Source organism: Porites lutea, chromosome 5 (genome assembly GCF_958299795.1).
Source record: "Porites lutea chromosome 5, jaPorLute2.1, whole genome shotgun sequence".
NCBI lineage: Eukaryota > Metazoa > Cnidaria > Anthozoa > Scleractinia > Poritidae > Porites > Porites lutea.
Genome location: NC_133205.1, coordinates 35,739,465 through 35,767,119, shown reverse-complemented (window position 1 = coordinate 35,767,119; position 27,655 = coordinate 35,739,465). Strand labels below are relative to the sequence as shown.

Here is a 27,655-nt window from a genome sequence, read left to right as displayed (position 1 = left end):
GAATGGACCGAAAATATTTACCATCCGCATGCAGAAAAGGGCACAAGGATTATATCTTTGATGCTAAAGAAAAAAAGGACACCCAGTACTTTAAAAAAACTGTAGACTAGTGACTCTACCTGAGGGTTGCAGTTGTCGCTAATGAGACGCACTTTCACCAGCTGTACGACTTGTGCGAATTGAACCACTTGACAGGGGCCTCCTCTCGACAACTTTGCCCACAAATTCTAAGTGTCTCTGATGAGGCGTGATGCTATTTTACCAGTTGTACGATTCCAACGAACCGCACCACTTGACAGGACCACCTCTCTACACTTATCCATTTGTCTAATGAGATGGACACAGTAATTTTGAGGGAGTTATTATACCCCAAAAATGGAGTAAAAATTTCAGGTACAGGATAACCCCTTTTATGGGTTATTTTAACTCCTGATTTAACTCCAAAATTGGGGTCATATTTACTCCTGAAAAAGAGTTCTTTCACCTTCAGTCTGGAGTAACTCCGAAAATGAGGTTATTTTTACTCCTTACATGGGTTGTTTTTACTCTCTTTGGAGTTACTTTAACTCTGGAAGTGGAGTAAGAATTTTTAGGTACAGGATAACTCCTTTTTGGGGGTTATTTTAACTCCTCAATATCTGCAGGGGTCATTTTTACTCCTGAAAAAGAGTTCTGTAAACTCCTTTCTTAGGGTTAAAATAACTCCCCCAAAAAATAACTCCTCTGTAAGGAGTTAAATTAACCCCACTAGAGGAGTTATTATAACTCCTTAAAAATTACTCTGCAGAAAAGTTATTTCACTCAAACGTATCGCATTCACAGCTTGATGAACCAATCGCACAACTTAACGACTCATAACACTTGATTCTTAGATTTTACGACTTGAATAAGTGGTGATTATCGGACATGTGTGGAACTTAAGCAAGATTATAAAATTGCGACAAAACCATTACTCACCGGTTGGAAAAGGTGTTGGAACATGATTCAGTTCATCCAACTCAAACAGATTACCACCTAAAAAAAAACCTACGTTACTGTCTCAATGCTGACGCTGTAGCGCTTCGTCACAAAGTCAAATTCAAAGAAAAGAAGATCTTGTTGATAGTAAACAAACCGAGTGCATGTTCAGTTCTACTGCAGGGGCGGATCCAGGATTTTTTTTAGGAGGGGGTGCACTCGTCTCTTGCTCTGCTTCAACACCAATAAACCACATAGTTTTTTTCTTTTTGCAGAATACCAGTTGTATTAGAAAACCGCAGGTCATCTCAGGGGAGGGTGCGCACCCCCCGCACCCTCCCCCTAGATCCGCCCCTGTACTGTGAGCTTATTAGGCATCCACAACGACGATAGCTACGAAGAAAACGTCACTTAAAAAGTGAATTCACGCTGTTTCAAACCAGTTTATTGCTCTTATTTCTTCTCGTTCGATTTGTCAAATGTTTGCGACTTTTGGCTGGATTCTAATTCTAAGGGACTGTATCTAAGTTAGAAAAAGTCATATAATGATTCTTCAGTTCACGTCCTCCAGAATACCATAAACCAGGAGGTACACGCCACAATCGTGCAATGACGGTAAAGAAATGTACAAAAAAGCGTGCTGCGCGTGTAAAATTGTCTATTGCTTTTTCGCAGTTCTCGTTGTCGTCGCCGTCTTGGGTGCTTAAAGTTCTTGTTACATGAGACGATTCGCAATGCCGATTTTTAGCGCAACACAGCGTTGCAACATTGTTGCTGTGTTGCGCTAAGAATCGTCGTTGCGTATATGGAAAATTTTTTTCTCGCTCATTTGCACTTGACTTGGCACGTGTGAAGTCTAGAGTTTAAAACGGACCTTACCGTATCTCGGTCACTGGGTTGAATCATTAGGCTCAGGAAAGTCAAATTGGTAATAACGTATCAAGAGAGAATAATGGAACGGAGCCGGATTTAATCTTAGGGCGTTGGCTGAGATATGCATGCGAATTTCACTAAAGTTATTTTTAGAGATTGTAATTAAACGGAAGTCTGATTCCTAAGACGTCCGCACATTTTAATAGATTGTTTGGACTAAAGGTGTAATCGTCAGACGTTTATCGAACAGGTTAGGGTAGATTTGAAAAACTATACAGCATGCACCCCGTCATTTCCCAAATCGTTTCCATACAGAGGCCTTGTTGAAATTAATGTTTGATTTGTTATGCCTTCTGCAGGCAACAGCAGCGGCCTTCGTGCGGCATGTTCTCGTGTGGAAAAACCGGAAAAATCACTGCAAGTCCTTTGGTGAATTATTTGAAAGCAAGTAATAAGGTGTTAAAAGGAGGTGCACTTTTTAGCTGTAGCATATATCCCTTCCGTCTATTTTTCTATTTTGTTTGTTTTTTAGCTTCAACATTGTTCAGGTACCCACGTGCCTACTAGCCTGTAGTACTGAAGATGTCGAGGTCCGCCCAGCTAAAGCCGGTGCGGAAAGCGACCTTTCCAACGATTTCAGCATCAACTTTAGAAGGAGTTGCCGTCGAACGTGTACTGGGGACCTAACAAAACTTCGACGGTGATGGCAACGGCAACAAAACAACTCTGCAGGTGCACCACACTTTTTTTTGTAAATTTCTTTGCCGTTCCTGCACGACTATGACGTGAAATGACCAAATTTTAAGTTTTTTTGAGGACGGGAACGGCAAGGAGATAAATTTAACCATCTCTGTGTGAACTAAGGAGCGGCCCCCTCTCTTCAGCACCAACAGAACTTCCCTTCTTTTAAGTAGCTGGGTGACTTGGGAAAATGAAAAGTAGACTGCAAAACGGTCGGTTTTTTCTCAAACTGAATCAGCAGGGAAATCTCGCTTTCTGTTTTCAGCCTCGTTCCAAACCTTTGTTTGACTGCTCGCGTGTACTTGAATATACGCAAAAATACGGACTGTTTTGCAGTCTACACTGTAATTTTCAGGGAGTTATAATAACTCCTCTAGTGGGGCTAATTTAACTCCTTACAGTGGAGTTATTTTTCGTGGAGTTACTTTAACTCCAAAAAGGAGTTTAAAGAACTCTTTTTCAGGAGTAAAAGTGACCCCAGATATTGAGGAGTTAAAATAACGCCCAAAAAGGAGTTACCCTGTACCTAAAATTTTTACTCCACTTTCAGAGTTAAATTAACTCCAAAAAGAGTAAAAACAACCCATGTAAGGAGTATAAATAACCCCATTTCGGAGTAATTTTAACTCCAGACTGGGAGTTAAAAGAACCCTTTTTCAGGAGTAAAAATGACCCCAAATTGGGAGTTAAATTAGGAGTTAAAATAACCCCCAAAAAGGGGTTATCCTGTACCTAAAATTTTTACTCCATTTTTGGAGTTATAATAACTCCCTAAAAATTACGGTGTATTTAAAACGATACGGAGTCTAGTTTTCAGTGAGGTTTTATGGACGTCGCCGTTGTCGGATCGTAAGGCCCCTACTAGGGAGTTTTGTAACGACGGCAACGAGAACGTCAAAAAAGCAATAGGTTTATCAAGAAAAACATCTAGTTTGCACGTACATCGCCGTTGACGTTTTGACTGCCGCCGCCGTCGTCGATGCTAAAATTCCCTGATGCCGTATACTTCTCGGAGAGCTGAACAATGGAGGACATACTTTAAAAAAGATTACATAGCACCAGTAAACTTCGGAACGTGTACACTCCGAGCAGCGTGGCCAACTCACAAAAAGGCAACCCTATCGAAATTCACCACCAATGTCGAATGTCATCTGAGTGAGGAGAATTCGATTGGAGGACAATCGAAGACGAGATCACGTACAGAGCAATACATTTTTGGGGCCATTAAACAGGGACGAAGATCTCCACCCAGGCAGAGCAGCGGAGGACTGCATCATTGAAGCTAGAAAAACGATATATCAGAAAAAAGAAATAGAACTATGTACACCATTTACAAATAACGGTTGATCACGTTTACTGACGCCAAGACGCTTTTGCCGGTTTGCGCGTCCTCTTGAGAGAATCACGTCCATTCTTAGCTCTTTCAATAGGAATGAGCGGCATATCACTAGATTGCTGTAGGTATGGTTGTGGTTAGGAAAGTGTTTTAGAGCGGTTTTCATTTGAGTGTCGAAAAGTAATTGGTTTTGCACTTTCTACACGATGCGATTGGCTTAAAAGATTCGCGCCACCTTTTCATCCAATCAGAAGTAAAACCAAAGCCAATTGTGACGCGCTCGCATGCATTTTCCCGCGCTTTGCGTCAGCCACATGTAATTACTTCGAGTTTTGATTGGTTCAGTGTATTGTCTGTGTCCTATGTGATTGGCCAGAGTAATTACTTTGGTTTTGGTTTTACGACACTCAAACGAAAACCACTCTAAAACCGCTGTATGGATATGATTACAAGTATATAGACTTGAGTATTGGACGTCCCTGTTCATTAAAACAGTCTTGATGGCGACTTTTAGTAACATAGAAGACCACAGCGGTTTTAGAATACTTCAGTTCTTCGTCACTGATCCATATCTTTATAAGGATTGACGTGAATTTTGAAACAGCACGCGCGAAATATACGTGATAACCTGCTAACCTATCTGTTTATAGTAACAAGCTATTATTTGTTTTTATGTTATAAGTAGCCCCACCATACCACGTCATATTATATAACATTCCGATCTTTGTCTCACCACATGTATGCTGCACATATTTCTTTTATGATTTATTTGTTGACTAATGCATAGAGTTACTGGCGAGTGGAAATATCGTAACTGGTTGTTTTTACCTGAGTCTTTTTAAAATTGACTCCAATGACTCCATGGTCACGATTTGACGTCGAGCAAGGTTGGTGACTCATTTTTACAGTGGTTTTTGACTCTAAAATTGCACGAGTTACGGGTAACTGTTCTTCACCTGATGGGAACAAAGGTTTATGAAGGCTACAAACTAAAAAGAGGCAATCTCTTTTATCCCCTCAAACTTTTAATTACCTCCTTTTCACATTTCTTGAATTGTAAATAACAGTTATCAGTTGCTATGACTATTTATTTTTTAGAAAATTCAGGTTTGACCTTTCTAATTGACATTAACCTAGATGAATAAAGAACGAATTTACTTTACACTTGCTAAATTTTTTAACTTCTTAGTGCAGCTTTTATTTTCGTCTAATTCTTTGAACTCATTCACGAAATGCTTCAGTCTACAAACCTAAGAGGATCATGCGAACGTGCAACCTGATCTATGGCAAAACGAGAACACTAAGCGGAAAATATTTGGCAAGTTTTTCAATTTGCGTATAAAGGTTTGAGCAGGGACCAAAGAGGACTCAAAAAAGTGGCTGGCAAAGTTTAGTTCGGAGAAGAGTTCTTCTCTAAACACCAAAATTCAGCGGAAAAAAGGCAAAGAACTGTAAAAAAAATAACAACTCAGCCAACATGAATGAACACGGAAAGAATTAAGCGGGAAAATGAATGCTCAAAGACCCAATTGGACTATGCAGGTAGTAAGTGAATTTGTAGTTGTACTTGCTAACTTTACAATACTCGCCTAATTTGAAACACTAGACTGAAACTAAGGATTTTTCGTGTCAAGCCTTCTCAACCACTGAACTTATTTCACTTTTCCCGAGTGTACTCCTTCTCTCCTTCACCAATGTTGAGATTCGGGTATATTTTCCAATGGTTGATAAGTGAACATTGGGGAGGGCATAACGTGACAAGTGTTACTACAAATGTGACGAGATCACAGCGCGAATCAGCTGAGATCCGGCATGCAGCGCTGCGGATATGGATGAAAAAATTTTCAAGCAATATACCCTTTCCGGTCACGTTTTTAAAATTAGAACAGGGCGAATTTTGTTGAATATGAATCAAAACAAAAACTTGACAGTATTTTAAACATGTATGAAAGATTTCCCTTTTCTACGTCCCTTTAAAGTCTTTGAAGAGGACTCGAATTAGGCTTGTCAGTTATCCGGGCAATTCTCAATACACAGCACTGCACGTTGTTTTTACTAGTAAGGTTACTAATCAACACTACTTAAGTTTATCAATCACTTTTTCGTTATGTCAGAGCTATTTTAACGGATAAAATTCAAGAAACTTCGATGCTAGATAAAAATGTTAGGAATTTAAAGCCGTTGGGATACCCTGGCACCACAACGTCGGCTAGTTTCACTCTCAGCCAATATCATAGCAATAGAACACAATACCTGGTCTAGACAAGATGAAATGGATTCCTTTTTAGCGGAAATAACGCAACAGCTCTATCCTCTTTGCGGTTAAGTTGAATAAACAGAACGATTATGAAGTGCATAAATTAGCTTCCTCCTTGAGCATTGGAGTGGAAAAGCTCTAAAAAGAAGTTTACCAATACGAGCTCATATTATACCTCCCAGATTCTTGAACAGCTTTCAGTAGCTTTGTCAAAACCTAATATTTGCATTGGATACCAAACTTTGGAAAAATAGGAAATTTTCAACAGTCTAGTTCGTAATAAGCAGTAGCAAATGTACATGATCAAACTGCATTACAGAGAGTCTTTGATCGCCATTTCGCGTTCATGTAGTATTTTTATTAATTAACTACGGAATATATTAACTTTATACCTTTTTTGCGCAGCCTGAGCTTCGAATCAGCTCCAGATACGGTTTTTTCTTCTTACCTTAAATTAAGAAGCGGAACTGTAGTAAAGTTAAGGCCTTTCTGAAAACCACAATTCTCGTAAACCCTCATTCATGTATGTAGTATTCACTCGCGTAACTTTGCACTGTACGTTTTCAGGCAAATATATGTAATTAGGAAACCCAGTGTAAGGAATGTACAGGAGCCCATTAGGGGTCCTGAAATAAATTATTTACGTTTACAAACCAGTCAGAGAAAAATATCGAGAGGGCTTCGGACAAAAACTTGCCATCTCCTCAGCTCACTAAATTTCAAACTGTTACTTCCAGCATCTTATTTAGTTTGTTAAAATTGCCACTGTATAATTAAGGGTTTGAGACTGGTTTGAGACTGATGTGGTTAGATCCCCGTGAGGGAGGGGGGGGGGGGAAGGGAGGTACTGAACAAGAATAGAACGTTTTCTCGACTTTAGTAAACCCATAAAATTTATCTGTTCCCCCAAATGACAGATTTTCCCACCCTTTTAAGTACTTCTACTAGGAAATCGCTACCCCTTCATATACCTGAAGACTGAAAAAGATACCCCTTTCGGGCGGAGCCTCCCCGGCCATCATAGGAGTACCCCCGGGGGGGGGGGGTGGTGAGAGATTTAATGCAAATACGTGCAGGCTGAAAATGAACGGGCCTTAAAATACGCTGCAGGAGGCGTAGCCTAATGGGGTCCAAGTTCATCCGCAGCTAGCAGCTGCGTTTTACTAATGGTACCTGATGGTACATCTTCAAACCTTTTTGATATGGCTGTGCGTATGCTCAGCATTGCAACTGCAATGATGTTCTTACCGAAAAATAACGAAAGCAATAGCAAAACGTTTACAAAAAAAGATGTTTTATGTACAAACAGAGACGTGACCAAATCAGAATAAACTTTAAAAGGGAAGATAACACTTGTAAAGTTAAAATTACTCTTTTAACTAAGTTCATAAATTAGCTGCTAAACTGAAAGGAAGGCATTTCCCATGCCGGAAAATTGTGTCTTATAGCGATTCCAATCGGCCATGATTTGCCTCCAGAATAATCGCTCAAAGCTTGATATTTACCAAGAAGTTCTGTTGATTGAATGTTATTGTAATGTAAGAACTATAACGACAGCAAAAATGAAAGCTCCACGCTTAAGGACTTGATGTACCGACATAATGATATTCAAGAATATTGGATTCTGCTTGTTAGTTGTTCACCAAAATGTTTTTTTTCTTTTCCAGCTTTCTGAGTAAAAGAATTAAAATATGAGTCATTATTTTGATGGTTGGGCCTCTTAGCTTTCTTTCAGAAGCACTTCGACCTCATGACATTAGTACTTCGTTATTCGTTGTTCTGTGTAGAAGTTCTATTGAAAAAATAAATGAACAGTACCTCTAAAGCGTCAAAATATAAGTTAAGAAATATCGCCTCAGGGTCAGGGATTGTGTGAAATGTCAGGTGCTCCGCTTCCTTTCCCCTCCGGAGAGGTAACAGGTTGAACAAAAAGTCGTGACGTCACCAGCGTGTTGTGTTGGTAGTTCATTCCAAAGTGAATTGTTTTATAGGTTCGGCTGATTCGCATTGAAAGACTTGGAAATTTTTGCCCACGTGAAAACGTTTTACAGCGTAATAGATGTGTCTCCAGCTATTCAAGCCTTAATTTATGGTGGAATGCAGCCAAACAGTTTGTAAATGAGAAAATTACCGGATGGTGGCCGAAACGAAAATGGCGCCGGTGATTTACATGGAGCAGGTCTAATGGTACTAGGCAACGATGTCTATCATGGATGTGATTTACCTTCCACGAGGCGCTGTTTTGTGTATTTTGCTTCGTAGTTAGCTGTTGAAGACACATAATGAGTGTTAAGGCACTACTAGTTTCGTGGTTTTGCTAGCGATCGCTCTCTCCGAAGAACTATTGTAGGCTTTATTCCACGGGTGTGTGAATGTACGTGATTCATTGAGGGAAATTGTGTCATCAGAGATTTGAAATGAGCTCTGCAAAGTTGAAAGGCAGTGACAAGTCTTCAGGTACGTTAGTATTGCCTACTGTTTTGAAATTTATCGGCTATTCACGCTTGTTCTTGACTGAATAGTATGGGGGTCACAACTTTCCTCAGTGGCAAATTGGAAAAAAAAACTACGGCGAAGTTTATAGATAGTATGGGCGATGTATATTTAGCCCGTCAGCTAAGATTAACTCAGTGATGTCGTGTTACCAGCAAAATAGAAGTTATGTAGGGCTTCGTGTGCTAATCTTCCTTTGGTTTTCCCAGAAAATGAAATCATACCATGGTCAGTAGTTACTCGGTTTCCTCAGTTTCTTGCTATAAATATACATCGCGAGTGTGTTGTCTTCAAGAACATACTCATTAAACGAGCCGCACATGTTCACGTTAAATCGAATACACATTACATTTAGACTAAATTGGTTTCCGTAAAAATATCGTAATCAGACCATTTGGTCAAGTAATGTGTTTTATTATTCAGTTGTAACCGTTGGCGGTAATATGAGTAGAAGATTTCGCATTTAAAAGGTTTCAACGATTTACACGCTCAATGCGAATTGCGACTTTTACCCACCAAATTACCCTTCCATTTGAGTGCAATATTTGTTGTTTTATGATTAACATTTAAGAGTACATTTACAGCCATTTATAAGGGTGAAAAAAAAATTGACACCAAGACACAAGGATAACGATTTTCTTGCCATGAAATGACGAAGGAAATCAGTGGATAATTTTTGTTAATTGAATGCTTCGTAGGAGGCAAGTTAAAATCTCTGTAACTGCCTTTTGTATCCGAGAAACTTCGTCTGTTTGGATTATTTTAGTTATTTGAGGGAGACAAGTTACATCCCCACGTTTTGGCTGGAAAAATACTCTACCTTTGATTAAATTGAAGTCAAAATACCTCGAGGATGAAATGTATCGAGCGGTGGTCACATTAGAAATTAAACAAAACTATCAGATCAAAGGGAAAGATCTTCGCAAAGGAAGAGACTCAGGTTTGAGTTGAAATGTCTCAGGGAATTATGAATGATGTACACAACATTTGCGTATTTTGCTTTGTTTAAGATGTAAGTTCCTTAATTTCGACATGTCAGACGGTTCATACTTCCAGCCCTATTTTTCCTCTGAAAGGTTGAAATTTGCATTTGAAAAGCTTAGGGTACACATATGTACCATGCCCTTCTCGCGCGCTCATCAAACCACGTTTTGAAATCCTGTTTCTCATTCTACGATTATTCTTTTTATTTCACAGAGGCATGTTGCATGGCCTTCACTCCACAAAGCTCGCCGACCCGCGTAAGTAGAGAATCCGTAGGGCTATCTTATTTACTGATTAATGGCTTCGCCAGGGGCTTTAAAATAATCGCGACTTCACCGTTGCAAATGAACTTTACACCATCCAAATCATTTTATTTGGATTCAAAGGAATTTGTTATCCGTCCGCGTTCGCAGTGCTTATTTAGGGTCATCGGTTTAATGACATGAATTGGTAATGTTTTGTTTTGTACATTACTATTGTCGGACAACTTTGTTAATTGAGCAAAATTGCAAGACTGGACGTGATGTTCGATAATGTAGCGTAAAGTTATTTCGAACCTCACACCAAGAGAAAAGTTTGTTTACATAAGATGCAAGATTCGATCGTCCGAATGTTTGGTTGACTTTTGTCGATTTCCATACCTAGAAACATGCTCTCAATACTTAGTCACGCGATCGGGTCAGTTCGATTGACAACTTTGCAATCTTGCCTCAAGTAATTCGTTCGTGACAAGATTAAAATGTTTCCGAGCTGAAGTTTAGCCGTCTGCTGCTTATTTGTACTCCTTTTGGACTGATTAACGACTCACGATTTGTTTGGATGAAGTTTGTAAATAAAGTTTCATGGCGCGCCTATATGGTGAGAGAGATGTTGTTTTGGTAAACTAACTTCTCACCACTAGAAAGCGTGGGTTTGTTTTTGGGTCTTTACTATATCAGCAAACCTTGAAACAAGATCCGAATTTTCACCTTTGTTTTCATCCCATATTCTTCCATAATCGTTTTTGGTAAATTAATACTCTTGACATGTCTTGAGCTGTCAACGGGTCTCTTTGTTTGGTTTTTTTGCTCCCATAACTTAAACCTCCAGATTAAAAGCATGATTCAGCAGAACTTAATGGGTTAATGTGGGAAGCTCTACTTCATTAGTCCTCAAGTTGTATCTTAACTGTGATGATCTTTCAAATGGAAAAAAATATTTAAAGAAGATTTAAGAGTGATTTTTTTCTCTAATATAAACATTAAATTGACCACTTAGTCTGGTTCAAACTTTTAAATGACTGGGATTATTGGACTTATTTTCTGCAGTTACCTCAGCATTTTAAACTCACAGATTCTCTTACAGCGAGCAAAGTAGATAACAAGAAAATATTTGCAAATCACACTTCCAACAATATATTGTTAGTGTTACAGTAGCCATATAAGGTTTTTTCATTCAATAACAACGTGATGTTGGTCCTGTGGAAAGATTGTTCCTCACTTTAAGTGATTTGAAAGGGCAAGGCCACTGCCAAACCCATCATAATTAAGGTGAAAAAATTTCCTGTTATTGTACTGTATGCAAGTGCATTTCTGTGGCAGTATCAATCAGTCTATTTTTAATAACTTGCTTTGTACAGAGTTAAAAATGTCAGGTGTTACTCAGTTATTAAAAATGTCAGGTATTTACTCTTTTACGATATTCAGTTTGATAATCCCAGGGATTTGCATGTCCACATTCTGGGATAAGAGTGAAAAGAATTAACTCTACAAGGGATATTTCAGGTACAATTATTACACTGTAACACCTTAAGCTGTTGATGACATACAGTACTAAGATGTATCAACTGACTCCAAAGAAGAAATTTGTCACACTACTTGATGTGTAATTTTCTTTTGCCCGAACAAGGCCAATTTTTCTGTTTGCTTGAAACCCGAAGCTCTAAGTTAAATCTCCAAAGTTGTTGTACTAGATTGGCAAAACAAACAGCACAACTGAGAAGGACAGCTGATGGATTTTATGAATGGTTGCAACAACAGCTTTCCTCACTGGCTTAAATTAGACTGTGCTGTACTTGCAGAAATGGTGTATAACTAATAGTTTGATTACTTTGACTTTGAAATGGATAGTGTAACATGCAGTTGCTGATCAGTGGTGTTTTGTAGTGGCATAAAAGTTTAAAGATAGACACCTTAGAACAAAAAGAGGCTTTAAAAAATCATCTAAAATAGGAAGGTATTAATTAAAAATAACTCTGAAATCCTTAGTTAAAGCACAAAAAGGTCAAGATTAAAGAAAAGCAAATTACTAGAATTGTTGTGGCTGGTGGTTAATTATAAAGATCAAGAAGTTTAAGGAAGTATACATTTTTGTCAGACAGGTGTTAGACAGGTATTGTCTAGTACTTACATTCTAGTGCAAGGCCAGTATTTTACAACAGGAGTTTTTATTGCTACTGTCATACTCCATAAGAAGATTTATTAAAACTAACTGGTGATATCCTGATCCTTTATTTTGAAATACGCTATATATATATATGCTTAAATCAATCAGCAATGTATTTATTATCCCATAGATACAGCCATGTTTCATGAGCATGCATGTGTAGCTCTAACCTTCGTGCTTGTGTGAGAAAAATCGTATTTATTGTTCTATGGTGCAGCAGCATGTGCTTTTTTGTATTTTCCATGAACATTTTTGCATTTGTATTAAATTGAAAGGAGTGAATTCTTTGCCTCTGTGGCAGGCAATAATTGTAGGGGAAAGGCTGGAATGGAAAATATGGGAGAACAAGGATGCAACGGGCTCCTCCTCCCTCCATACCCTTTATGTACTTCCATGACTTAATTCCTCTTTTTCTTTCTGCTTCAATTGCCTGCCACACAGCTATGCTGGTGACACACAACCAGTGAATCTTGTAGTGCTTGTACTGCACTAATACTGCTTAAAAACTAACATTCAAGTGGTCACACTGGACACATTCTCTCTAATTATCAATATTACAAACAGTGTAACAGAGGGCCAGGGAAGCTTGCTTTTTCTCCTGACACACTAGGCAATATGTCACAGCAGTGAATCTCACCTTGTGTTCAGGTCAGCTGACAAGTTGCATGAAACGTTGCAGCGACAAATTGCTGCATGTGTAATGAAGAATTCTTGTGTCAAATCCTTTTCTCCACAACCCAACAAGTTGCACAAATTGAATTTGTTTTGATTTTGTGTAACTTGCTGGGATGACAAAATTCTGTTATATAAAGACATTGATTTCCACAAAGATTCTGCAGTACAAACAAAGCAATTTGTTACTGTGACTTGTTGCCTACTGTGTTTTGCCCTTCAGTGTTTCTTTGGTTAATTTTAATATATTATTGTATCTCCATATTGTAGGGTGGGGAGGTGATATTTATTACCTACTCTGATGAATATCCTTTGCCAGACAGTGGAGATTTTTATATGGTATTTGAAGGAAAAAATCAGCGTCATGTTACAACAGCACAGCAGCTGAATGCATTCACTCTCCGTGCTATTGTGCCTGGTAAGTAAAAGAGTGAGTTTTAAGCCTTTAAGCCCGATATCCACATACCAATTCTCGAGACTGATCACCATACATTTCCTTAAGGAATTAGTTGAGAAAATGCAACAAAAGATCAAAGCTTTTCCCCTTAGGTGATCATTTTAATACTTCTCATAACCTTTGCTCTTGGTCATGTATTGATGTTGTTGGGAGAAAACTGATGTTAGTGAACTCTTGGGACTGCTATATAGCTCAAAATATTTAAAACTTAGAAATGAATTTTTTGCTCGAATACAAAGTCATCTCCATAATTTTCAGTAGCTTACTCGGACCTGGTGATTAAACTTATGAACTCCGATATTTATCTTTATTTACAATAGATGAATTATATCTCATTACTGAATAATTGGCATGAAAGTGTACTGTTATGTAAGAATAAATAAATGTTACTTGGTTATCTGTTATTAATATCATAATTATTATTATTTCTTTTTCTTTTCGTTCTCATTTTACATACCGTTTGCAATACTGTAAATAATAATAGTCATGTAAATAAAGGTTATTGTTGTTGTTGTTGCTTAATGGAAGTTCAACGGTAAATGTGAATGAAAGAAATGGATTATAATTCCCAAAGTTTGAAAGAAACTGGGCTAAACTAGCATTCAATCTTTAGCTTTGGTGGGGATCAAAGCCATCTAAGGCAGGTATTAAATAAAATTAGTTACTTTGAAGTAATACGTAAATGAAGTAATAAATAGTATGTGCTGATAAAATTCTTTTATTTCTTTTAATAGATCATGACCAAGCAGAGAAGGTGTCCCTTACTATATACTGTACCAAAGATAACAAACTGGGGTCGCTATCATCGCACAAATTTTCATACTCGCTGGAAATTGAACAGATTATTGCACGACTTTTGGCAGATGGTGCGTCAGAGAGCAAGTTATTTGAATGCGTTGGATCCTTATCTGTCATATCAAAAAACTTTTCTAAGGAACTGAAGGACATCCTAGATTCCAGAATAACAAATGCATTTGAATTTCTGGATTTGTCTCCTTCTTGGTCACTGTTTGGAGAAAATGGCATAGAAAATTATTCAAACAGAAATGGTAAGTAATAAGAGGCTTAAATCTTTGTTAAATGCTGATAGACGTAATTGGTGATTGTTGTAAGGATTATGTGGTGGTTTAGTGATTTAAAGGGTGTAATTAATCTAGAATGTACACTACTCCATGGGGAACATTTCCTCTGTTTTTTCCTCTGCAAAAAGGTTTCAGTTTCCCAGTGGTTGTCCATTCCAGTGTACTATGTGTTACAGGTCAAAACTGAATTTGGGTTAAATTTTTTAACCAAGGGTTACTCTCGGTATCCATTGTCTTCAAAGCATAAATAATATTATTTCAGTCTTCTGCAAGTGGGTTTTCAGAGGACCCCTGGATATACCCTTCTGCCTAAGACCTTGGTTTAAAGTACTCATTTGATGGAGAAACCTGAGGCTGACGGTGTGCTCCATTTACCCCCCCCCCCATCCCCCCACCATCAGTGCTATGTTTTATGGGTGTATAAAGCTACTTAAAGCCACAGAGAAAGAAAAGAAGTTGAGACAAGGATTTGTGGTCACACCCGGGAACCAAATGTGGACCGTCCTGTGCAGAAGGCCAAGCACTAACACCACCATCCTGCAGAAAACTGCAAAAGCTTTATTTTACCATGCTGCTTCCAAGACACCCTGAGTTTGCTGATCAATTTTTAACAAGTTACTTTTAATTTAGGCCAGGAAACCCTGCTTCATATTTGTGCCAGACTGGGTTTCACTCAGCTGGCTACATACCTGTTAGATCAGCCTGGATCTATGGAGGCACTTCACATGAAGGATAAGGAAGGAAAAATACCCGAGGAGATTGCACGGGAAAAAGGAATGACATTACTTGCAGATATGTTTTCAAGGTAAGCATCACAGTCAAATCTCTTAATACAGTGGAACCCTGATACATGACAAACCTCTAAATAACGAAAACCACAGTATAACGAACGATATAGTTCAGTTGTCCCCAAAATAGTACAATATGTGGAAAAGAAACTAGAGTACGCTTGAATTTCTAAGCATTTGCGTGACGCGGCGTTTACATGACCGCCATTAGAGAGCTGTCATGTAGGTAAAAGAAATTTAATCACTTATTTCAGGGAATTCTGCTCTCTAAACAGTTCATGTATTAGACAAAGGATTACTTTAATGTTTATGAGTTCCTCGAAGAATAAATTCACGCTTTTGTAGCAAAACTCGGTAACAGATGTTTCTGTTGGATTCTGTCCGCTATTGGTGCTCATCCGGATGGGTACCAACATGGCGTCTCCATACAAATCTCTATTAATTTTGTGTAAACATTTCCTTGGATATCTCGTATACGAAATATTCCTCTGACCTGAATCTTGGCGACGGTCTTTGTATATTTACCTCCTTTCATTTCCCAGATTCTAGACTTAATCTATTGAACGGTTTTGATTTTGATTTTGATCTATTTTGAATGGTGTGACACCAACAACCAGCAATTCCTTGATTAGCTATTGCATAAAATTCAATTTACAAAGGTAAAGATAACACTTAAAACCCTGGTACTGAGTCAAGAAGCGAACATGCTACCTCAATGTAAATCGAGCTGTAAAGAACAAGCTTGTTCTGATAAAAACTGGAGCATAAAACCCTATTCCTAGATCAGCTGCTGCTTTAAACACAATTTGTAAAGCAAACCAGAGCACTAATAGCCCTTTCAAACTAGAAATCATATTAAAACTTGCTCACCTGTTAGGGCCTCTTAAACAGAAAACAAACAGCTGCACATAGGATCACCCAATTTCGAACCACTGAGTTGTAAATACAGGATCATAACGTCACTGCCCAAATACGGGGTCTTGCTTACACCTGAATATGTTCAAAAATGCAAATTTTAGAGGGTTATGCAGAATTTGAGAGTTTTTGCCTACATTGCGTGGGATTATGAATGTGCCGCCAAGGCAACCTCGCTTCTTAGCTCAATTGCCTCGTTGGCAATAAACTCATAGACCATAGACCACATAAAATGATAATATTTTAATAATAATAATAATAATAATAATATTTTATTATTAAGAAAAGTAGATCAAACAGATACATACCTGTAGCTAGGCTGAAAGCCAAGCTTCCAATTTTATATTCTAAAAACTAAAGTGTTAAACTAATTGAAACTCCGCTATTGGCTGTTGACTAATAAGTGTGTGAAACATCACTAGGTTATAGTAATACGCGGTATGGATTCTTTGAAGTTCTATAAGAGTTTGGTGGGGGCTGATAAAGAGGTCTTTGTATGGCGCATGAAGGCATCTAAGTGCATCAGTGCCCTTCAAATTTTGACTGTTTGATGATTAAATAGAACAAATTTCGGAATTGTAAATTATTGCCCAATCCTAACTTTATCGAATTATTGTCAAAAAGAGCTCTGATGATTGTTATAAGCAACTAAATGTTAATAACTTTGTTGAAGGAAAAAGTCAAATTTGAATAACTCTATGGCTCCCCCAAAAATGTATTTTTTGAATATCTCTGTGACAACATTTTGTGTCATGTAAGAATTTATACCTTAATTACAACTGTAATGCATTATAAATCTTCTTTTATCATTGCCACGTACACATGAAAGTGTAAAATCATGAACAAGAAAGCAAATTCAATTAGAGCTTAACACTAACAACAAATGACAACAGCTAGGGGCAGAAAAGTTTGATATTTTTCTTAGAAGGTTCAATTGAAAAAAATTGTTTTATGATGCAGCCCCACAGGATAACTGTTTTAATTTTGTGTGGTTGTTTCTGTAATGCCACAAAATTCTTGCTGTCTAAGTGAGAAAGAAAGTCAGACATGTCAGCTATGTCGTGATTGCACTATGCATAATAGCTGTCACAGCTGCCAAGGCAAATAAATAGCCAGCAAGCCAGCCACACTGTTGTCCAATTTTAGATCTCAGCTTTCAGCTGTACAAGCATTGTCATATTTGAATGAATGAGAGATGGGATCATCACAGTTGTATGTCATGATCAACCTTAGTGGTTTAAAAAAAAAATACCCTGAAAATGGTCAGATTTTTTTCATAACTTCTTAGGTTGATGACTAAAGGTTTGGTGAGGATCATCACATAATTATCATTCATTTTTTTGATCCACTATCCATAATTTCAGTTATTTCACCCTGCATTCTCTATTAGGTTTTATTATTTTTTTGTTCAATATTTATATTTTGTATTTGACAGAGGTCCTGGTGATTGTCAAAAAAGGACGGCGAAGGACACCAGCAAACCGCAAGTAAAGAAAAGTGAAATAGGAACCACAACAATATCAAGTTACAAGTCACCTAAACAGAACTCTCTTGGTAAATAAACAAAAATATTTTTTTAAGAAATGCTCAAATGACATGCAGTAGCAGGTGTATGTTTTCTCTGTGTCCTTTGTTGTTTCTCAAACTAAGCAGTAAAATCATTGGATTTTTGTATATTTTTAGACGCAGTCTGACACTCCATCAGTGTACATTTCAGCATTTATGTGCCATTGTACTTATAACACCTAGCTATGTGAAAGATAAAAATTTAAGTTGTATGCCTCAGTATTGTACAGATTGCACATGTTTGATTAATGACCAGATTCTAGATGCTTGAATTTAACATCAGAGAGCTTTTAAAAGTTCCTTTTTTTCAGTTTTATTACCTTAATCCCGAGACAAAATAAAGTACAGTACTGCTACAGGTAGCTTGTCAGAAATCATTTATACCCATCATCATTATAAACTGCAGTGTATGAAAACAGTTTTTGTTTTTTGCAGAAAAAGACATTGAAATGCTGCGAGACATAAACTCTTTGGTTGAAGAAGAGGTATGTGTTGTCAAATTATCCTTTCCTTGGAGGGAAAGATGCTAAGTAGTAAATTATTGTAAATATCTTATTCACAGTCCACTACTCCTCTCAGGGCTTTTCAGGGACAATTTACAACACTTGTAGGGGGACTTTTGCCAGACTGCTTATGGTGCAGTTTACAAGTAGTGAAGGATGAGTAATGATGCCCCCAATATGTGAGTGTGAATTATTTGAGACAAGACAGCACAGCGGAGTCCCTCACTCTTTGGCTTTTTTAAGGTTCCACAAGGGTTTGAACCAGCAGTCTCTGGCTCAGCAGACGGGGGCTTATCCAATAGTTGAGCTAAACAGGTGGCTGTTAGTAGTAGGTGGTCATATTACCCACAATTGGTTATTGGTTGGCTGTGGCAAGTCCAGTCCTTGGGGTAAGGTTAAGGAGGTGCTGCCGTGCAAAAACAAAGTACCTCAGAGCCTTGCATGCAGGCCATGCTGGCCTTAATTTTGACCTGAACCCTTGGTCCCTATCCTAGATCTGCCAAATGACTGGGCAGCTGCTTGGATCTTCAGTTAGATTCCAGCAGTAGCAGCTGTGAAGTGCACAAGTTGTCAGTGTATTATGGCATGAACTTTCTATATATAGTAGATAAAAGTTTGTGATCTATGTTTTTGTTCTGCTTGTCATCAGATGAAGAAAAGAATTCCAAAGCTGCGTCACTCATGGCCTATAAGAAGAAAAACCAAGGATGTCACAGGTCTGATTGAAATTTAAAATAATGTTTTAGAACTGTACCAAAACAGGTGAATCATTAATGGTTTCCTATCTTGTACTGAAGTGAAACAAGCAAAATCATTCATTTTTTGCTTGAGTTGCATTTTAGCTGAAAATGTGTATCTTATCAACAGTGAGCTTATGCAACAGGACGGGAGGAGAAAGAAGACAGCAAAACCTTCTGTGACAAGCGTGACGACTGATAACATGTTAGAAAAAGGTTTCCCTGAAACTTCGCCTTCCTTTTAACAGATCTTCTAGTAAAGACCAGAACACAGTAATGTTAAGTGAATATCGAGAAAAATCACACAAGTAGTTAAACCCTGCCACATTTGTCACACACAAACGTTTCGCTGTCCTCTTCTTTCTGCCAACATGTTGTGTAAACTTGCTAATCTTGATTGAAATCCCATCATCATTATTATCATCATTATTAAATTGCTGTTACAGAAGATGCATCAAGTAGTGATGAAGAATTAAAGCAAATTAACAGAGAGCTTTCACCAAAGAGGTTCACAAGTCAGCTGAACAGTGTGTCTACAGGAAGAAGCAGTGGTGGTGGCAATAGACATTTACTAGGTACATAGTTAAAGTTTCATGTGAAATTTGGGCTTACCGCTTGAGTAGTTATGGAAAAATTTGCTGAGCTTCCCACAGATAAAGCAATCATACAGTTAAACCTGGAATTGCCTGGATTTATTCTCAACACTCCCAAGTGCATTCCTTAGGCCACCCTTCTAAATGGCCAACAGGTTGCCTCCAGTCAGTTGGGTTTCTTAAGCTCATTTTGTGAATTTTCAAATGTCTGTTTCTGTCCTTATTTGTGGGCCACAATGTAAACTACTGGGTCACCAGAAAATTGTGTTACCCCTGTCAAGCCAATTTTTTGTACCTTAGTGGCACTCACTGGACCCCTGCTAGTGACTTGCTCCTCAATAGAGGGTGTCTGCTAAAAAGGAGGAATCGTTTAGGACTTACAAAATAATGCTTCTGTCTGCTAACAGACCCTTTCTGCATTCCACTCCAGTAAGCACATGTAATAAAATAAAATATTAAGGCTTGGGTGGAAATAACCGAAGCCTCGAGTTGATGTGATATTTGGAAAATTAGAAGATGTTTATATGATATGCTACTAAGTGTTCTCTACTCATTCTCCCCTTTGTTTTGCAGAGCAAAATCTTAAAAGACTGCGAGACATCAATGAAGAGATACAAAAACTTCGAATGGTTAACTCCCACAGAGGATCTCGAGAGGTACACTGTGTTCAGAAGAAGAGTGCAGTTCTTATAATGCAGCTGTAAATCAGCTGCTGACATTTTTGTTTTTTTGGTATTTTTAGGGCAGTAGAGGTGGAATGCAAGCAAGGCATCTGCGTCGCCTGTCTTGTCCATCATTAAGTGGGCAGGACATCTTACAAGCTCATATCATTGCAGGTTAGAAGGAATCCCGTGTAATAAAATGTTATTGTCTAGCTTATGGATAAAGTTGACACCAAACTTCAAGTCCTATACTGCTCAGTATGTATTTTTTGTTAAAGAAAAGGCTTAAAAAATGGATTTCCTTGTTTTTCCTCTTTGCCTTCCGTGGCCACCATGATTGCATAATCATGACAGTGTACTGGGGACGAAAAGGATTATTTATAGGAATAAAATATTTTGTATTGTTAAATAAATTCTTCCTCTCAGTGTCATTGAAATGTGTGAGAAAGGTTTGGAGAATGTGTCATGATGTAAAGTTTAACTTGGTTTACTACACTGACCTCTTTGAGATGTTGATATTGGGTGTCCTGTGTTCAACAGCAGGGAAAGCCAAGGAGGAAAAGCAAATTATGAATGGCACAGTTGAAAAAAAAGTGGAGAAATATCTCCCAGCGAGTGATAAAATACGAACTCTTCCAACAAAAGGAGATACTCAGAGACAGGAGGATTCTGCTCCAGCTTTAGACTCTAAACTCCTTTCTGTTGACGGTAAAAGTGACAGTGTACGGAGAGCCCATAGCTGGGGAAAATGCGACGAGGAAAGACCGGAATTACACAAGCGGGTTAGCTCAAGCCTTGATGATTTGTCCAAGGAAGTCAATGGCGAAGAAAATAAAAATGTCAAAGCTCGAGGGAAACTTGATGTTGTTAAAAACAAGCGACCAGTGTCATTAAATCTTGAAAGACTTGAATCGCCAAAGGAAGAGGCGAATAAACTTGCAGACATTTTAGATTCAATAAAGAAAGCTAGTGACAAGACCAAATCGACAAGCAATGTTTCTTTGGCGTCACTTAACGATGTTGATGTCAATTTGAACAATCAAGAAAATGCTCTCTTGAATCCGAGTAAAAGTACTCTCCATACAAAGTCCTACTCGTACAGTTGCTTGGCAGATCTGAAGCTCGGGGATGATGGAAATCCTGTCGACGAACAAAAAACGGGGTAAGTTGCTTTCACCCAAACTCGTTCCCAGGGCTCTCTCCTTACGTAGAGACGGGTGGGACAGAACCCTGGAAACGAGGTTGGCCGTAACCTGTTAATGTATTACAGAGATGTCAAAATCTGGATTCTTAAATCTGGAGACCAGGGACCTTACGATCCGACGACGGCGACGGCAGCGAGAACGTCAAAAAAGTAAAAGGTTCTCCCTGCGCGGCCTTTAATAAAATAATTTCCGGCGCCTGTCATGCAGGCCATAGGTGTAATAAGCAAAAGACCAACTTGGATGTACACAGGCATCATATTTTTTTTTGTATTTCTTTGCCGTCACTGCCCGACTACGACGTGAAAATGCCTAGCTTCATGTTTTATGAAAGACGTAAATAAGCGACGACATCATTTTCTTTCTCTTCGTGAACTTGAAAATGGTTCTTGGGAGTTCAGTTCCAGGAGAGTTCGCCTACATTTGACAAGAAAGTGTTAGAATACTTGCGCTGAAGATTGAAAAAATGCAAATTCACTTTTTAAGCGACATTTTCGTTTCCGTCGCCGTCCTTGGATCTTAAGGCCCTTCTGTCTCTTTGGTAGTACCTCCGAAAAATGATATTATGTTTAATTTGAGTGATTAGTAGAGGTGAGGAAGGATCCAGGAAATTCAAAACAGTTTGGGGTGGGGACACTTGCCAGCTATCTAGGTACTGTTTCTTTTACTGAAAGTTCTTTAAAACTAATACAAAATTTCACAGAAAAAGGGAGGGGGATGGTCCCCTCAGACCATCCCTAAATGCGCCCATGGAGTACACTAAAAGGACCAGAACAGCGCACATCCCTAACTATTAGTACAGCCTCTTTATTCATTTGTGGTTGATGTACCTGTAGGAAAACCTTGGTTAAGTGTTTGCGTATTGGTCTTTGAAAGATAAATAATATTAATGATCATGACGCATAACGGCAATAACTCAAAGCTCTTAACAGCCATTAATGCATTGACAATAATATTAACAAAAATCCAACTGAATGCCATAATGCTTCTAACTTTTAATAATCTCTGCAAGTAGTAGATATTTCGAGGACCGAGTTTGACAAGGGTTCCCCCTGTGATTTGAGCTTGTCTTATTTTAAGTCAAACAACATTTGACTGATCTTTTAGGTGATTTGTCTAATGTTCTTAATGAGATACTCTGTGTTTCTTTGTACGAGCATTTGAACAACAATCAATATATTTACACACAGATCTCAATTTAGTCCTGAGGTACAGAAGAGGACTCTAACAAAGGCAGAGACCCAGTTATCTTTGTACGACTTTCTCAATGACGAGTAAGTTTATTTTGAAAAAAAAAGAAAAGAACAGACTTGTTTTGTTTTTAAAGATATTGTTATTTTTTGTGTATTTTTTTATGGATATCAATAGAACAAAGATTTTTGGTGTTGTGAGAGTTTGCTTCTCTATGCTGGTTGAAGTCTAAAAAGGACATTTTGCCATGCATGGAAAAACTATGATAATTTTGTCCTTATTGCTTGCTTGTTCCAACATAAACATCCTCGGGATAGCCGACTTACAGACCATTTTCCTTTTCCTCTTTTTTTTTTGGTAAGGGCGTGGGGAGGGGGGTGTGGGGGTGTTTTTCTCCAGTATTTCTGTTTCCTGCCACACTATTTATGTCGCTTGCAAACTCGTTAACTTTTATGAAGTGAATAGATGTAATGGCTATAGTAAAAACGCTTCTGCTGTTTTAAATATTATTTATTTTCCAGATTTATGGTTTCTTCTTTAATCTTTTTATTAAAAATGATACTTAAAATAAAAATAACAGTAAATGTAATTTGACAACAAAGAGCAGGTAGCGTTCATTTACGCAGTACCATTTTAGCGAGGGTTACGCAGCTTCTGTGACCATGCCAGGCACTCGACCTTCATTTAGTAATTAAATATAGTTTTGTTGGCTGAACTTGATTGTGTGATATTTAACTTAGTAGTTTTATAAAAACATGTTAAAAAACAAAAAGTAACCCCCAGGTATAGTTTTGTTTAATGATACGGCGCCCTTTAAAAGATTGAAAGCAGGGTCAAGTATACAGATAACGTTAAAAATCAAAAGCCTTTCAGGGTCAACTTAAGACTCATATTCAGCAATATAAAGCTTAAACAAGGTTTAAAGGTTTAAAGGTGTAATCATATGATAAAGCAGTTAAAATTTTAAGTACAACCTGTAAGTTGTTTTGTTTTGCCATTATAATCTTGTTCAGTGAAAAAAGGCGTCAACTGCATTTAAATGCTAAAGCTGCGAAGAAGTGGTATTCGCTGCATGCTCTTGTAACCATAAGGTACTGTATAAAAATAAAGTTTCTTTTTAATGATGTTTCTAATGATTTAAATATAAAATAAAAACGAAAGTAGAAACAGAGATGTCAAAACTTAATTGTAATGATGTCTTAAAATGTGTAACTTGAAGAACAGGGAGCATTAGGTGAGTTATTTTATGCGATACACGGGCGGGTGTGAATCGTGAGGAAGTAGCAGCTCAAGTCACGCGCGAAAGAAGGAGAATCAAGTTCCACGCGTGCTTCGTGTTCAGCGCGTTCGCCTCTTGAACGGCATTTCTGCAGGCGGCTATTCAAAGAATAACAATTATTGATTGAGGCTGAGTATCATCTGAATAATTATGGAGATCGAGGAGGATAACACTCTCTGAGATCTCCATAATTCTTCAGATGATACGAAAGCCGAATTTAATAATTGTGTTATTATTCATTCAAAATAATTCCTAGTTTAAAAACAAGCTAAAACATGCTTACCTCCATCGATGTTAAGTTCTTCTTCGATAGTGCATGTTTATCGGCAAATTTAGGAGATAAAGGGTTGTTCAGGTCTGCAAATATTCTCCAAGTAGCAGATGTCGTCCGTCGAGTTGTCTTCCTGTTGTTCTTGCTATATTTTTAGCCAATAGTTCGCCCATACCGTAAAATTCCGAAAATAAGCCCGGGGCTTATATTTTTCAAACGCCCTTTTTGAGGGGCTTATTTTTAGAGGAGCCTATATTCGGAGGGGCTAATATGCGTTTCAAAATCGGCTAGGCTTATATGGGAGGGAAATATGCGTCTCAAAATCCATTGAGCTAGCTTGTAGTTAGAAGGACATTTATGTCAGTAATTTGCACCAAGTTTTGACTGAAACTCACCTTGAGGACGTAGATCTTTCTAAAACTCAGTCATGCAAGTACTTTGTCTATATACGGACCGAGGAAATCTAAGCCAAGACTGAAGAGTGAACTACGCAAACAGCAATATACTGTGACACTTTTTGACAGCAATCATTTTTAAAATCGCTGTGGTTTATGATGAAGGTTACCTTAAAACGTTCATTCAAAGGTGCTTCGTTTGTAGGAAAATCAGAAACTCAATTACTTACGTAAACGATAAAACTTACTTCTTACTACTCCCTTACTTCTTCCTTCCCCCTGTTCATATTCGGAAAAGTACTTCGTTCTTTAAGTGGAACATGTTGTAATACTCCGGTTTTGTTGTCACAGGGAGGCCCACGATAAATCTCAAAACAAATTGTCTCTAGAAGAGTTTCTGGGCGAACAGTAAGTATTGAATGGTAATGTGCTTAAAGAGCTTAACAATTGTTGGATGAGGCTGAGTATCAATTCAGAAACGGAGAAATATTTTGAATGAATAGTAATTATTTCCGCTGCAGGGATTTAGCCCAGATGGCGAAATCCCCAGGAGGCATCCCAGTAGCTCGCTCGTATATATAGAAAAGTTCTTACAGTTTAAATATACGGTCAGTACACCAGAAAAAAAATCTCGATTTTCTTGAACAGGGGCCGCGAGGAATCGGTAGGTAATGATGACGTTTCTATTGTTCACGCCCGCAAGTATGAAATGTTTAGGATAGCGTCAAACAAAATGCCCGAAGGGACCGCTTAGGTTGATTTTGTAACTCTTATTGTACATCCTTACTTTGATATTCTTTTGCGTTACGTGTGTTCAGTGATATTCTGTGGAGCAGTTGTTTTGAAAGTTAGTCTAGCTTATCACTAGCAAAAATATGGACGATTACAGAAATTCGCCGACAAATAAATTATGTGCTGACGTATTCCCTGCTCACAGATGGCCTTCTATAAAGGTTTTTAAAAAAGTATTTTCTTAATAGTTAAAAAGGACTAGAAGGCGCGGGCGTGAATTGGTCAAACCTTTTAATTTCTAAGGCTTACTTTCCGGCTATTAAAATGAGCTGTATATAAAAAGTGAAATAGAAATAGCGAAAAATTACCATTTCTAATCGAATCTTTTCTTATAGTTTAGAATAAAATATTCTCGAAATAGGCTACTAAAAACCTTGTTGATACGACCAGATTTTCATAGCCCCGGCCTTAAAGGGTAGTGTTTACTAGCGGGTGTTTCAGTGTATATACTTCCCTGCAATGCTTGCTTTGTTTTATTTTTCAGCGGCCCGGAAAGTGCTGACGATTCAGAAGAGCTTGAAAAGGTGAGACAGGTGCCAGTATTATATTTAACTAACGCGGCGGTTGTTTGCTGTCAGATCAAATGTGTCACATTCAATCCAGTTTGTAGTTCTGCAGCACAATGGACCACTAGTCATCTGTCATATAGTTGACACTTACTGGCATGTTAATGACTGAAAATGTGGTCGTGTTTGTCAGCTGTTCTCTCGCCCATAATTGTGGCTGAACTGTCCTCTTTGTAAAGGAGTAAAAGGCTAGCTGGTCTCGTGGTTTTATCATGGACATTTCGTAATCTAAAGCCTCTTGCAAAACGGACGCAACATTGTTGGCCAACAACGTCCAGTATTGTTGCGTCCGTTTGCTCGCAGCTAGTTTGTTTGCGCTTTGACAAGCGACGCGAACGACTTCGTAAATGTTAAAAGCGATGCCTGAAAGAAGCCTCTGCTCGTAGGGTTAGCTGTCGTGCGCGCAAATCCCGTCAGCCACCCGCGCAGCCTATTTATTTACGGAAGCGATTCCATGTGTGTTCTAATTTTAGTGGGCAACTTAATATGCTGGTAAAGTGAAAGTACCTTTTTTGTTATTGTTCTCGACCAAAAAGTTCTGAAACACGTTGGTAAAGATATCAAGCAATCACCTCTGGAGAAAATCGTCAGTTTTAGCGATGTTTACACTATGGTAGAAACAAAGTTAAAGGAATTAGTTACGATTTATGCCCGCGCTGGTCAATTGCTCGCCAAATACAACTTTTGTATCATATTGTCTTTCTGATTGTAAAGTGCGTGGATAAGTTACAGTGGATCGCGCTGTTTTAATTATCACTTACGCTAATTATCATATGAGTTTTTTTAAAAAAAGAACATGAATAAGCGACCAGTTATTCATTTGCTTTGATAGACATTGATGAACAAACTGACAATCATATTCAAGGAGTGTCACTATTCTGATATTGTAATTTAATTTGCATTGATCCTCAAGGCTTTTTTGAACACGCGGTTTTGATGCGCTTTTTGTTGATGTTTTTAAAGCGATGTCAGCGATATATATGTGCTGTTTTTATTCACACCCATGATAAATTCTGCTGGTTTATTTACAATAGTTCTAACTTCGTAGCGATTTTTAAAGAAATGACAACGACAATCGCGACCGCGAACCTGGATTTTCCTTGTTTTCATCCTGAATTTTGTCAAACTTACCATCTATTTCAGGAGAGACATGAATCTAAAGGAATTCGCCGATTTAGCCAGCTGTTTTCAAGCAAGCAAAAGGTGGGTTAACTTGTTCGTTGTAGTAATAAAATGCTAACTTTTTAATCGGCCGGGATCAGCTTCTATGTTAATCTACGGATATTGCCTTGTCTGAAAAGGGTTAGCGATTTGTCATTTATAAAACAGCGCCGTGAAATGGCCTATGTAAACATTTTAACAACCACAAATCACGTGTTTGTAAAATCAGCGGTGCTGTACATATACTCGTGGAATACAGTCCACTCGCTCTTAACAGACACCTCCATAAGATGGACATCTCTCAGTGTAAAACGGACACCTAAAGTTGGCCCCTGCCTTTCGTTACTCCCTTCATTTGACTAGAGATATCTCTCTAAGACGGACACTTATTGCCGGTCCCAAAGGTTTCCGTCTAAGAGTTGACTGTAGATTCATTTCATCAATTACGATGGTTAAAGCACACTTTTGTTTTTACCATCTCGTGAGCGGTTGTGTTATATATATATTTTTTATTTTAGATAAACACAGCTTTTCACTCTCATTATTCCGAGCCGGTAAGGTCTCGGAATGAACTTAAGTGAAAGGTGTGTCAGTGTGTGATGCAATGGATAAATTTAGGAACTCTGGCGTGATATACATCAATTTCCTTTGATCTCATTGATCGAGTTGTAGCAATCTCGTTGCCATGCTTTCTCTTCTTCTTGCAACGGAAAGAAGAGAGAGTTGCCTGGAACGATGTCAGGTAAGTAGAGCGGGGA

General features: G+C 38.1%; 1 protein-coding gene and 1 long non-coding RNA gene across 18 annotated transcripts in view; one reads left to right on the top strand and one right to left on the bottom strand.

The window, feature by feature from the left end:
- Positions 1-4,690: 4,690 nt before the first annotated feature.
- Positions 4,691-27,655, top strand: part of LOC140936796 (rho guanine nucleotide exchange factor 28-like) — a 41,658-nt gene continuing 18,693 nt past the window's right edge. For 3 of the 17 annotated variants that reach the window (XM_073386285.1, XM_073386290.1, XM_073386283.1), the window contains exons 1-17: positions 5,374-5,452; positions 9,855-9,898; positions 13,008-13,155; positions 13,929-14,243; positions 14,907-15,081; positions 17,415-17,533; positions 17,981-18,030; positions 18,698-18,764; positions 19,232-19,360; positions 19,952-20,034; positions 20,121-20,214; positions 20,581-21,202; positions 22,433-22,516; positions 23,447-23,524; positions 24,730-24,786; positions 25,655-25,694; positions 26,880-26,939. In XM_073386285.1, coding sequence (XP_073242386.1) covers positions 5,389-5,452; positions 9,855-9,898; positions 13,008-13,155; positions 13,929-14,243; positions 14,907-15,081; positions 17,415-17,533; positions 17,981-18,030; positions 18,698-18,764; positions 19,232-19,360; positions 19,952-20,034; positions 20,121-20,214; positions 20,581-21,202; positions 22,433-22,516; positions 23,447-23,524; positions 24,730-24,786; positions 25,655-25,694; positions 26,880-26,939 — 2,229 coding nt within the window. In that variant the 5' untranslated portion in view covers positions 5,374-5,388. Of the gene's footprint in view, positions 4,795-5,313; positions 5,453-8,112; positions 8,622-9,854; positions 9,899-13,007; positions 13,156-13,928; positions 14,244-14,906; positions 15,082-17,414; positions 17,534-17,980; positions 18,031-18,697; positions 18,765-19,231; positions 19,361-19,951; positions 20,035-20,120; positions 20,215-20,580; positions 21,203-22,432; positions 22,517-23,446; positions 23,525-24,729; positions 24,787-25,654; positions 25,695-26,879; positions 26,940-27,655 lie in introns of those variants that run through there. The other 14 variants (XM_073386289.1, XM_073386284.1, XM_073386286.1 and 11 more) reach the window with 14 other exon arrangements.
- Positions 14,063-20,770, bottom strand: LOC140936800 (uncharacterized). The gene is made up of 3 exons (XR_012165412.1): positions 20,541-20,770; positions 15,935-16,054; positions 14,063-14,200 (listed from the first exon to the last, which is right to left on the bottom strand). It is a non-coding gene; the product is annotated as an uncharacterized lncRNA (long non-coding RNA).